Source organism: Ovis canadensis, chromosome 19 (assembly GCF_042477335.2).
Source record: "Ovis canadensis isolate MfBH-ARS-UI-01 breed Bighorn chromosome 19, ARS-UI_OviCan_v2, whole genome shotgun sequence".
NCBI lineage: Eukaryota > Metazoa > Chordata > Mammalia > Artiodactyla > Bovidae > Ovis > Ovis canadensis.
Genome location: NC_091263.1, coordinates 43,605,993 through 43,619,517, shown reverse-complemented (window position 1 = coordinate 43,619,517; position 13,525 = coordinate 43,605,993). Strand labels below are relative to the sequence as shown.

At 37.2% G+C, this 13,525-nt stretch overlaps 1 protein-coding gene across 1 annotated transcript in view; it reads right to left on the bottom strand.

Annotated features, from left to right (window-relative positions):
• Positions 1-13,525, bottom strand: part of SHQ1 (SHQ1, H/ACA ribonucleoprotein assembly factor) — a 98,636-nt gene that overhangs the window by 58,526 nt on the left and 26,585 nt on the right. Inside the window, exons 7-9 of the mRNA XM_069561637.1 lie at positions 6,574-6,728; positions 4,171-4,224; positions 1,631-1,754 (exon numbers count right to left, since the gene is read on the bottom strand). Coding sequence (XP_069417738.1) covers positions 1,631-1,754; positions 4,171-4,224; positions 6,574-6,728 — 333 coding nt within the window. The remainder of the gene's footprint in view (positions 1-1,630; positions 1,755-4,170; positions 4,225-6,573; positions 6,729-13,525) is intronic.

Genomic DNA, 13,525 nt, shown 5'->3' with positions numbered 1-13,525 from the left:
TCTCAAAGCCACGATATAACAAGAAAATCACAACTGCATTCTCACTGTTTAAATCTATGAATAATGTGTAGATAATCTAGCATGACTTAAACAAGAAATTAACTGTGACATGTACTCAAACTCAACAATCAGTCATTTACAGTAGATTGACTTTTCAAGATAATTTTTGCAGTTCAAAAAAAATATCTTGGGGACTTGCCTGGAGGTCCAGTGGTTAACACTAGCCTTCCAATGAAGGGAGTATGGATTTGATCCCTGGTCAGGGAGCTAGGATCCCACATGCCTCAGGGCCAAGAGACCAAAACATACAACAAAAGCAATACTGTAACAATTTTCACAAAGACTTTACAAACGGTCCACACCAAAAATATCTTTAAAAAAGTATCTTAGAAGGTAAAAAGAAAGAATACTCCCCCCCAAAAAAAGCAGTGTGTTTCCCCTTGTTAAAGAAGACAGATTCCTCAAAGGCAATAGCTCTTCTGTTCTATAATCAACAATCCTTTAAAATAAAATACTGCTAGCCTAAACCAATAGGATGAACAAAAAGAGATCTGTCATTTAACTGATTCGTTTTTATGATTATTATCTATTTTAAAAGAATCTACTTCAAACATGACTTTTCCCCCCAGGGCGGGAAAACCATGGGTCACACAGAAGTCAAAGAAAAACCGAGATAAATCCTAGGAGGGAGAAAACATTACAGATGTGATTATTCCCATTAAGCCTAGTGGTATAAAAGAACACAACTTCTTCCTTTCTCCTTCTTAACCTCAAGTCTGAAAACTAAACCTCCAGATGCACTGTTATCTAAAGACAAAGAAATGATGAGATTCCCTAAAAAAATTATAAGAAATGACCATAAAGTATACCAAGTGAGTTTTAATAAAAATTTGCCAGAACTAATACATACAAATGGATGTTGTCCCCTTAAAAAAGTAATTACCTTGGAAATTATATACTTATCCAGTGATGCTGTTATAGGCACTTCGGAATTTGTTTCAGAGCTTAGAATTTTCCACATCCTTAAAAATAGGATGCCCGGTCTTTAAAAATAGCAAACATTTGTCTTTTGGGGTTTCATTTAGCAATAATCAAGTAACCAGAGTAGCTGAACTTTCTCTGGAAAACCTTTCCTGATCTGCCAAATCCAGGTTCTGTGCCCCTCCTAGGACTGTCCTGCCTCCAACAGAGAACTTTTCACTCAGTGCTGGAATTGCTTACTTATTTACCATCAGTCACCTTGGCAAAACTGTAAACTTCACACGAGCAGGGAACTTATTTATTATTTTACTCACAACCCTAAAATAATGCCTAGAAAATTACAGGCATCTGTGTGATACAGAAATACTGAATGATACAATCTACTAAATACAAGATGTTTTGGAACACTGTCTGTATTTACCCTCCCCACTCCTCTCTGAAAAGAGCACCATACCTGTCTGTATGATTATATACCTATATAGAGAGACAATTACTTTATATAACACCTGAGAGGAAGAGTGTTTGGATTGGATGATTTTCATTACTTATTTTTGTAAAGGAAGAAAAGCAAAAATCAATGACTACATCCTCACAGACTAAAAACATTTAACTTTACACTCTCAAATTTGCAAGCATAATAACATCTTACCTAGCTGCAATATCTTTATAGTGTCTCTGTAGGCTTTCATCACCAGCTTAAAATGGCGGTACAGTGGATAACACAAAACTCTTCTTCCAAAAGACACCAGGATTTCATGAACATTAGTCCAAGTCTGTGAAGTATCATTTACATGAATAATCATTTCCATATTACACAAAACAAAAGCACACAACAAAATGTAAAACTATTCTCAATTAAAAACCAAGTCTGAGTCAACATGAAGCCAAGTGGAAGATAAACACAGTGCCATGCAGTGAGACTCTTTCTGTAAACTTACAATAAAATTTTTATCTCGGTCTTTGTAATTCCTCATACTTTATCAACATATCACAAGTGCTCCTTAAAAACCACATTCATGGCAGGAGTTTTTAAAGTCTTTTAAGAATTACCACTATGAATGTAAAACACATGGTACTAACAAAACACAGACGCACATAGAATGCATTTCTAAATGATGCAAGCTTCATGTTTTTGTCCTGTAGGACCATTCGAGATAATGCAGATGAAAAATACAGAACTCTTCAGTGCAATGTGTTCACAGTTCCCCTCTTTCCTCTCTCTCTTTGTTTTTCTGCTTTGGGCATGAGTAATACAGGGCATTTACTTCAGTAATTTACTTTCACTTATCAAAGAGAAAACTACCCATTTCTGTAAAAAGGCTTTATCTTGAACGGTATCAAACTGGTGCCATCAGCAATGTAAAACTTACTGAAAACACATTTTCTACAAAATTGTTTTTTAACTGGGTTTTGATTTAAAATGTATAAAAATGTTAACCTGCAAATAAAACTTAACATATAAAATTAAAGGAGTATACAACATTTCCATGTATATTCACCTTTAATAAATAAGTGATCTGATTAAGAATACTAAGTACTCAACAAAGAATACTTGATATAATATAAAAACAATGGTGAACTTCTAAAAACTTCTGGTGAAAACTAAATAGTTATAAAAGTTTGACAAAGCTGGTTACATGTATGGCAATAGTAAGTTATTTAAAAAACAATAAAAAATGTCAAAAGAAAATCATAAATAGATGAATTTTTTCATGCAGATTTTAATAACTAAACTATGAAATGATCTAGTCACCAACTACTTTCTTTTCAATATTGGAATAATTACTGTGAGTATTACAAAAGCCAATTTATCCATTATATGCTGATTGTGGAAATACACAGAACCCAAGAGGAGTCCAGAGAAAAGCACTTTTCCATCTTAAATATGCATATGAATTCCTGGAGAGTCTAACTCAGAGGGTCTGCTCTGGGATTCTGTCTTTTCAACAAGCTCCCAGCAGAGGATACTGGTCAGGCAGTTAGTTCATGTACATTCTTGGAGTAGCAAGATTCTCCGCTAAAGTGAAGTGTTTCAGTCCCTGTTTTTATCTTAGCTATTATTTGAACAGATGTAGGGTATTTTGGAAGTTTGGGGACAATGTCTGTTATGGGAAGATGTATGCCAATATATGCCAACTTACATATACGCCTTATCTATTATTTGAACAAAGTGATGCCATGAAACAACTTTGATTTTCCAACGGAAAATGTACACTATTTAGGATTTAAACTGGGGAAGGAAAAAAAAAAAACAGAAACAAAACTAGTTGCCTTAATAGATGATGCAGTTATCAATTGTTTTAAATAAACACTTTTTTAAAGCTTCTGTTTTGATGGACAACAGCATGTTCGAAACTAGTAAATTTAAAGACACTATCCTTTGCCATTTTTGGTGAAATACGCACAAGTGCTTTTTAGAAAACAGACACAAAAACAATTATGACTATATTAGAAGAGTTATGAGATCTAAACATACTAATTGTAGAACCTAGGATAAATTATTTAAGCTATATGACATATATTTCTTCATCTGTAAAACACCAGTAATACTTATCTCACAGACTTACTGCAAGGAATAGGTGAAGTAATATATATATAAGGCTTAGCACAGTCTCTGGTGGTAAGTGACAGTTAACAGTATTATCACCTAAGTTTGCTGCCTGTCTTTGAGCTCTGAGCCCCAATATATGCCAATTTATATGCAGGCCTCAAACTTGACCCAGCATCTTCCCACAACAGACAATGTCCCCATCACTCCTTCAAACTTCGAAGATACCCTACACCTCGCCTTATTTATGTACTATGATTAGAGTAAGAGTAACAGATAAAACCAGAATTTTATTTAAAAATATGGGGGAAAAAAAAACTAGTACAATAAAGTTACCACTTTTCAGTCCAGGTTCGATGCATGAGAGGGGTCGCTCAGGGCCGGTCCACTGGGATGGCCCTAAGGGATGGGATGGGGAGGGAGGTTCAGGATGGGGGACAAATGTACACCCGTGGCTGATTAATGTCAATGTATGGCAAAAACCGCTACAATATTGTAAAGTAATTAGCCTCCAATTAAAATTAATTAATTAATTTGCAAAAAAAGTCAAAGAATTGCTTAAATTACCACAAATGAACTAATAACAACAAAATATAACTCTGAAGAAACAAAATCTAAACAACTGCAACTGAAAATCGTACCTCAAACCAGCACAGTGTTGGACTCAATTTTCTGATATTCCATGCAGATTCAACCTTTATTTGTTATGAAGAAAAGGATAGTGTCATATGAGAGGTAAAGTCATTTAGAAAGAAAACAATTATATCCACTTATTCAACTAGTATATGAATAGTATTGACATGTGTAAAACCTAAGAAGTGTCTATGGCTGTACTGATGTCAAGGTGATCAAAGGCCAAGTCTCCACTTTCTTCAGAATTTTATAAAGTAAAGCTTTTGCACTGATAAGAGTACCAGAACACAAGGGCTTTGAAACTAAAGAAAAGAAATGCATGCTCAATTTCTGTCCTTCTCAACTAGGTTACTTACCTCCCAAATATTTCATAAATAATCTACCAAAAGACTCAAAGATAATGTTGAAGTACTCTCTGTGCCATTTAAAAAGCTGCTGAAGAAGCTAGCTTTTCAGAGAAGGTCTGCAAGAATAAGTACATTCTAGAGAAGACCTTGAAGTTACAAGACTTCGTGATTTCAAATATGTGAATCTAAGAATGAAAAGTGCAAAATTTTATGAGCATAACTAAACACTCTCACTCATCTTCTCAAGCAATATGGAGCTATCTTTTCTGTCAAAGAAAACATTTTCTCTGACTATGGTATTCTAAAAAGATTAGTGGAACAAAATCCATTTTCAGTTATAGTATGCACTTAATACACTAATTAATATTCATTTTGGAGTCAAATACAAATCTTAAAAGTCACCTTTCAAATTTTCAGAATCCCAACAGCAAAAAAAATTGACATATATCAAATCCTTATCCCAATATTATGCTAATGCTATGACGTTAAGTAGGTGAGAAAAGCAGGTTAAATAATAGTACATACATTACAACCCAATATAAATACATATGTGCAATGAAAGAAGCCAAAAAGAGAAATATTTCCTTGTAACAATGGCTACCTTTGATAGCTGAGATGACAGGAAATTTTAATTATTTTCTTCCTGTATATTCCTTTACAATAATATGAATTATTTGTGTAATTTAAAAAGAAGGAAGGGGGAGGGATATGATAGGGGTAGGAGATGAACTACTATGTACAAAATAAATAAGATACAAGAATACAGTGTACAGCACAAGGAAACAGAGCCAATATTTTATAATAACTTTGAAAGGAGTAAAATATATAAAAATACTGAATCACTACATTATAAACCTGAAATATTGTAAATCAACTTTATGCCAATTTAAAGAATTTTTTAATTTAATAAATAAATAAATAACAGGGAAGCATATGCACACCTCAAGTATTACCCCTTGAGCAAAAATTATTATCGATAGATACAGGGACACATTAACTGGAAAGATTTTTTTTCTGGCTTTCCAGCCTTTTTTAAAAACATATATATATGATCAGTGATATAGGTGAGAAAGAAATTCAGCTCTTTATTTACAGAATTAAATGTGGTATAAGAAGAGATACAATATAATTGTATATATTTGTTTAAAAGATCATTTTAAAAAGTAAGATCATCCTTACTTTACAAAAAGATTTACTTTTGCAATAGAATTTCACTGAATAGCAAAAAGATAAAATTCAGGTTTTTAAAATGTGATTTACATACAATTTTTCAGAAGTACAAATACTATTTAAATTGAGGGACACCTGCAGATAAACGCTCACATTCCTTTTTGTACAAAATACTATACCTTACATCTGTTAATAGACAGCTCAGAGAAAGACTAAAAATGGTTAAGTTTACCGCTTTCCAATGTCAGGTGCCATGTGGCAACAGCTGTCTCATTTGGTCACTTCATCTCCTAAAAGAGACGAGAGCCTAGGATATCCTTCTTCCCTACCTTCAGCTTTACTTCCCCACTCTGCTACTGAGTGAAACTAGTGCCAAGAGAGAAGGAAAAAAAGACCAAATAAAAGCATTATGCTGGGGCTTCCACGGTGGCTCAGCGCGTAAGAATCCGCCTGCCAATGCAGGGGACACAGGTTTGATCCCTGGTCTGGGAAGATCCCACATGCCTTGAGCAAGTCAGCCCATGCGCCACAACTACTGAGCCTGTGCTCTAGAGCCCACACGGCGCAACTACTGAGCCCATGCACCTTGGAACCCGTGCTTCTAAGAGGTCACTCCAATGAAAAGGCTGCACACCTCAACTAGAGCGTAGCCCCTGCTTGCCACAACTAGAGAAACGCTTGCGCAGCAATGAAGACCCAGCACAATCAAAAATAAATAAATGAATAAATCTTTAAAAAGCATTATGCTTTCATGCTGGCACCCATCACCAACACTCCTGTGCACCTCAGTTCGGAGTGTCCCTAAATAAACACGACTGGTCTCACTCATGACCTTAATACAGTTTACTCTGTACGACAGTCTATGCCAACGTTCACAGACACACATGCACTTACGTTCCTCTCTCCTTCGGTGACACGGGTCTCATAGCAATATGCCAGAAGGATATCAATCAAACTGTAGTATACTTGACGATGGGCTCTCTTGTCCAGCAGGTAAGATTTATTAACAAATTTTCGCAGCTGATATTTCTCTTCTTCAGAAAAAGACACTAGAAGAAAATGCATTTAAAACTTAGATGTTCCATTCTGTTTGGTAAAACCCCCACTGCAGACAGATTTGTCAAAATTAGAACTTTAATTATAGAAACCGAAAAATTATACTCTGGACATGGAAACAACTTTTTAATTAGACTTCACAATTTTTTTAACAGCTATGTATTTGTTCAAATTCTAGTAGGGCTAAAAAAAAAAAAAGGAAAAAATGTCTAAACAATATCTATTCCTTATTTCCCACACACTGGCTCTGTTTTGTTTTTGTGTTTTTTTTTTTTTTTGCTACACAGTTCTGTACTCAAGACAGTTAAATGACAGAGTTATTGACTTTAAAAATAAGATAATTATGTTTTGTTAACAGAAAACATGTGAAACACTCTGTAAATATTATTCACTTTGAAAGTTCTATACAGAGAAATGGAAGTATTCCCATGTATTAGTCAATTTTAAGGGCTTATAGTATTTTTCAAATATCATTTATACAAAGTTTTACATAAATATGCAAATATGATTATACCACACATACTAGACTGGTTGGAAGAGGATGTTTCCTTTCCTTCTTCTGCTTGGCACCCTTTATCCTCATCAATAACTTTTTCCATGTTAAAAAAAATCTAGTATATATCACTTCATATTTTTCTTTACAACCATAAGGACACACAAACATGCATACAAGGGAGTTGATACATTTTCCTCCCGAGAAAATCAGATTAATTTTTTCCATCTAGCCAGTCTAACTCAATGACACCTCCAGGAAATCTCCCCAAGTCACTTGGTACTTAGCTAATTTTGTGAAGGAGTAGAATATTCCATGGTGTAGTATGCTCTATCCAACCACTCCCCCTACTGATGGGCATTCACTCTGCGTCTGCTGCAGTAAATGTCATATCAGATGTCACTGGATACTGGAGGCCTTATTTCCATAAAACAGATCCCCAACAGTAGACTTACTGGGTCAAAAAATTTATCTCTTTTTAAGAGATACTTTATTTAAGGGCTACATCTCTCCTTTGTAATGGTCATGGACAGAAGTTCCCTTCCTTAAGCATATCTCTTGCTTGTTCCCAGCCATAAATGCTTTTTCAAAAACCATTTTCAGTTTAATGGATATGAAAGGACTGTGGTAAGAAAAATCCTAAAATGACCCCCAATAAGACATCACTTGAGTGTGGGCAGGAACTGTGACTTGCTTCTATTCAAAAGAATATGGCAACAGTAATAGGACAGTTACTATTACGATTATTATGACTATGTTCTGATATTGGCAGAGACTCTCCCGCCAATCGCCAATCGTGAAGAAATAAGACGTCATGTCATGAGGGGGCCACGTGGCAGGGACCTGTGGGATCCTCTAATAGCTGAGAGTGACGCCCCGGCTGAAAGCCAGCAAGAACATGGGGGTCTCAGTTCTATAGTCGCAGGAATCAAGTTCTGCCAACCATCATGTGAGCTTAGAAAAGAACTCTGAGCTTCAGAAAGGAATACAGCTGTAAACACCTATTTTTTGAAAATGAAAAGATGGCCTTATTTGTCTCCAGCCTTCCAAGACCCTGAGCAGAGGACCCCGCCTCAGCTTCTAAGCATCTAGAGAAGTATCTAGATATATTATTACCTCTAAGTCAGTGTCATCAATCTCTTCCCTTACAAATTAATTCTTCATTTTCCTTCCATGCCCCATAAGAAGACCACTTTCAAAATCATTTTAAAAGTTGTTCAACTCAGTCATGAGGAACATTTAGCTTCCAGAGCCAGTGAATATCAAAGTAATGCCAAAATAACTTTGAAGCCTTTTTCCCAGGTTTCAGAATTGTCCATTATATGCAGGTCAGGACAGGCTAAACTGCTGTAAACAGACCGACCCAAAATACACTGGCTGATCAGTAAGACAAGTTTCTCTTTCACACTACTACTCGGAGTGAACAGTCCGGGACAGGTGAGTATCAGGGTCTCCATACCTGTCTCCTGACCCATGAAAACAGCCAAATCAGAACTCTGTTCCTGATCTGTAGTAACTTGGCATTCAATAAGAGGAAATTAATACAGTGGCATATCACTGTTACTTCAGTTAGTATTTCTCTAGCTGCTAAACTCTGAACATTATTTCATAGATTTGTTTGGCAACTTAGATTTGCTCTCCTATAAATTACCCATATGTTTTGCCCGGTGTTTTTCTGGATGGCTTGTCAAATATTTAAGAACTTCTCTATTATGGATTCAAACCCTAGTCATCTCTCCAAATCTACTGCCTCTGTACTGACTCTGTTTAGAGGATCTTAGATCATTGAATTATTTATGTCTGTGTGTAGTCCAATATGTCTTTTTTTTTTTTTACCAGATTGTGAATTTATAGTCTTCAATAAGGTTTCTCCAACTCCTGAATTGTCCATGTAGTCTCTATAATCTATCTGAAAATTACTTTTTTGTATTTTCCGATTTTGGTTAATTACAGATGAGGAGTTAATTGTGCCAGCACAGTCTGCTCAGTAAGCCATCTTTTCTACTGTATTGAACCACCAACTTTATCAAATAGATCTGCTGCTTTTCTTGCTAAATACTACCTCCAAGCACTTTAGGTTTTTGTCACCTGCAAATACAATATTTTTCCCATTCCCAATAAATTATCAACAGAAGAGAGAGACACTATCTCTTTCTATATATCAGTTACCTTACCAAGGACTTCTCAGGTGGCACTAGTGGTAAAGAACCCCCTACCAATGCAGGAGACACAAGAGACGTGGATCTGATTCCTGGTCGTAAGATCCCCTGGAGGAGGGCATAGCAACCCACTCCAGTATTCTTGCCTGGAGAATCCCATGGTCACAGGCTCACAAAGAGCTGGACAGGGCAGAAGCAACTTAGCACACACGCGCATATAGGCATATAAAATGTACATACAGATAGACCCAAAATACAGTGGCTTCAGTAAGACAGAAGTTTCTCTCTCACACTACTACTTGGAGTGAACAGTCCAGAACGGGTGAGTATCAGCATCTCCACTTTCATCTATGGTATAAGATGCTGTTTCAGGTTAAAATTTTCCAACCAATGTCAAAGTTCTAAGGAATTGATCCAGAAAGTGCACACAGCACTTTCACTCACTTCCTATCATCAAGGACTTACAAACACATCCGGGGCAAAGAAAGGCAGGAAACTTGGCCACTAGCTGAGAGGGCATGAGCTCAGTTTTAACTCAGGAAGCCCCTTCTTAGTGGAGAAGAGTTAATAAAAGCCACGTGTTTTTGACACCTTCTCAAAAACCAAAAATTATTAAACCACCTTTTTAATATTCCCAAGTCACTCTCTTGATAGCTAGTTAAGTCCCAGGCTTTCTGTCTCTGCTCAACAAAAGACTGCCCTTCTGTTCATTACAACTGGGCAAAAGCCCGAAGGAAAAGAATATGATTACTCCCTCATAATGGTCCCTTTTCACATATCGTTTTCATGTCTATACTCTTAGGAGCCTTAAGTTTAACATGGCTTCTTTTTGCTGTAAGGTTTCCTTCTAGCAGTTTTTGCAGTCTGTTCTCTTGGGAAAAAAAAAAATCTTAAATACCCTTACATGAAATTACTAGGAGCAATATTCCTTTACTTACTAAAATACCGTTAGTACTAAAAAAAAAAAAAAAAGACAGGATATGACATACACTATTTTTTTCAGCCATGTTAAACAGTCTATGTTTTAAAAAATTTTTAATGTATTTGTACAAGCATTGTTTATATAAACAAGTAACTATATGAACGTTTTTAATTTGCTGGCCAGCAATAAAAAGAAATGTGTATATTTTAAAGTTTAAGAATACAGGTGAGTATAACACAGTTAGGAGAAGCACTCTTTAAAGACTGACTTCTAAAAAAAACAAAAAAGATTGACTTCTAAAAAAGAAATTCATGTGACAGATCAACTGGGTGTTGACTGTCCCATTACAGGGCTCATATGAAGATTTTTCAATTAAAGAGAAGCTCTCCATTCACTTTAAGTGGTTTGATGTGAGGAAGTTATAAAAAGGAACATTTCTTCACTGCATAAAGAACACATATCTGACAAAGTATTTGAAGACCCCTATTACTCAGCAAGAACACCTGAGAAGATATTCCCTTAGGTACAGTTTTGGAGACGTTCATTAGTTTAGCTAATAGGAAAGTGCCAGGTGATCATGACAATAGTATCTCACTAGAGAAAAGCCTTTAGACCCTAGCTGGCTAAGAAAGACTTCTGCTTCCATGGAATTCTGAATCACAAGGTAAGCGTGCCCAGAACCAGTGAACAACACATCAAATCATTCACACACACATTTATTCCTTACTCCTAAGTCATCACACCTGTATGTATTCAATGATTTGCAAAGGTTGAGTTGGGAACTATGAGCTCTGATGTTATATGACCCACAGGTCAGTCTTTCCATCATCACAGGTAATTTTCTGTGACTGTACACACAAGGCTGACTTGAATGTACTCTTTCAAATTCCTGAATGCTGGGTGCCCCTAACCTTCCCTTACAACACAACCACCTTTTCCTGGGTGGTTTGAGTTCCAGTTCGGCCTAAGTAGTTCATTAATAATACACAGAAATATTTAAATTCTGAACTTCAAGCAAAGAAACCAGAGATAATAAATTACAATAACAACAAACCGGGAAATCAGTAGAGAAACCAAAAGTCTGAGCTCCCCCAGGCCTTTCACATTAGAGCTATAAATCATATCACCCAAAGAGAAACTTGGGGAGATTTGCACACAGTCAGGTCTAGCCAAGGAGAAGCACCACAAGTAACTACAGACACAGTACCAATAATACCTGGATGCTTGCCACCACAGTTAACATTTGTCAAGCATTCATGCGACTTTAGCTACACAACATAGCAGCTTTGCTGTCCAGTTCATAACATTTTGGTTAATTATACTTCTGTAAACAATCTACAGGGTTTCCCAGGTGGCTCAATGGTAAAGAATCTGCCTGCCAATGCAGGAGATTCAGGGGATGCAGGCTCAAACCCTGGATCGGGCAGAACCCCTGGAGAAGGAAATTGCAACCCGCTCAAGTATTCTTGCCTGGGAAATCCTGTGGACAGCGGAACCTGCTGGGCTACAGTTCAGGGGATCGTGAAGAGTCAGATAAGACTCAGCAACTAAGCACACAACAACAAATAATCGACAGTCAAACAAAAGCCTATTTGGGCTCTATTCAGGGAAGAAACTGGTGCCTTAACATGGAAGCAAATGGCCGAAGATCACCTCCCAAAATGAGAAACTCCATCAATACATTTGAAGACCGCCAAGTGGCTCCCACCAACGTGGAAAGTGACTTTGTTATTTCACTTCAAACATCATCTATTTTTATTACTTTTAAATCTTCTTTGCTGCCTAATTCTCTTCCCAAACATCCTTGTCCTCTGTGGGTCAACAAATCATACATGATCTGGCTCCTCTGAGAGAAATGCAAACCTATTCCATTGTATACTTTCTGGAAACAGATCAAGGGAATCAGAAGAAAATGTACTGCACTCAAACCCTTGGCTCAAATGGGCAGCCCCACAGTGTTGCAGCTTTCAGGGCTGATGCTGACAGTTTAGCTCCGCAAACACTGGTGCCAAACAGGATGTCCCTGCTAGGAAGTTCACCGACTATGAGTGTTACATGGTGTCATAACAAGCAATCACGTGCCAAGATTCTTGGGCTGAGATTAACCGCTGAGACACAACATGGGAAATGTGGTAAGCTCATCCTCGTGAAACCAGAGCTCAGTGGGAGCACTGCATTTAACACTTCCATTTACAAGCCTTTGGGGAGGAAGATCCGGATCATTATAGAATTGAAGACGGCAGGGAAAGTCTCCGTGTTATAACTCAGAGCGACGATGAATATGACAAAAGTCATAACCGAGGCAAAGACAGGGGACAAAGTTTATCACCTAAGGCTTATCTGGAAATCAAGACAATCCAGCTTAATGCTTTACGAGGAGGAGGAATCCAAGACGCACCACTCACCTGCACTGTTGTGTCTGCTGGAAATGTCCCCCTACAATGAGAGAGAGGAAGAAGGCCTGGGAGCAAAGAGGGGATAAGAGGAAGAGGAGAAAGGGGGAAATTACAGCAGCAGCATACTGCCTGAATGAGCTGAGAACTTCAGGGTTCATTTTTTGGTTTATTTCTTTTCTCTCCTATTTGAGCCTGGTTTGACACATTTCAATGTGTGCCTCCAATTCTGAGTGTCTCAAAAAATTGAACAAGAAAAAAAAAACTGAAAGAAGAATCTTGTTAACAAAGAACTTGCCCTTTAAGCCATGTAAATGTACAAAAACTGTCATTTCAAAGGGAAGCCAGTCAATTCCTGGCTCTCCTGCCATTGACTTACTCTGTACTGATAATTTCTAACACACAATATACTAAGATTTTAAGTAAATGGTCTAGTTCAATCCTCACGACAATTCTGTGAGGCAGATACAGGATTTCCACAGCATCCGAGAGTAGTCGCAAAGTCACAAAGCCAGCCTGTGGAGGAGCAGGGCATTAAACCCTGAACCCCTATTTACCTTATATCCTAGGCATAACCAAGCTTCCCTGATAGCTTAGTTGGTAAAGAATCCACCTGCAATGCAGGAGACCCCAGTTCAATTCCTGGGTCAGGAAGATCCCCTGGAGAAAGGAAAGGCTACCCACTCTAGTATTCTGGCCTGGAGAATTCCACGGAGTGTATAGTCCACGGGGTGGCAAAAAGTTGGACATGACTGAGCGACTTTCATAGACAAAACCATTACTTAGCACATTTACAAGAGGTACCATCTGTACAATACAGAAT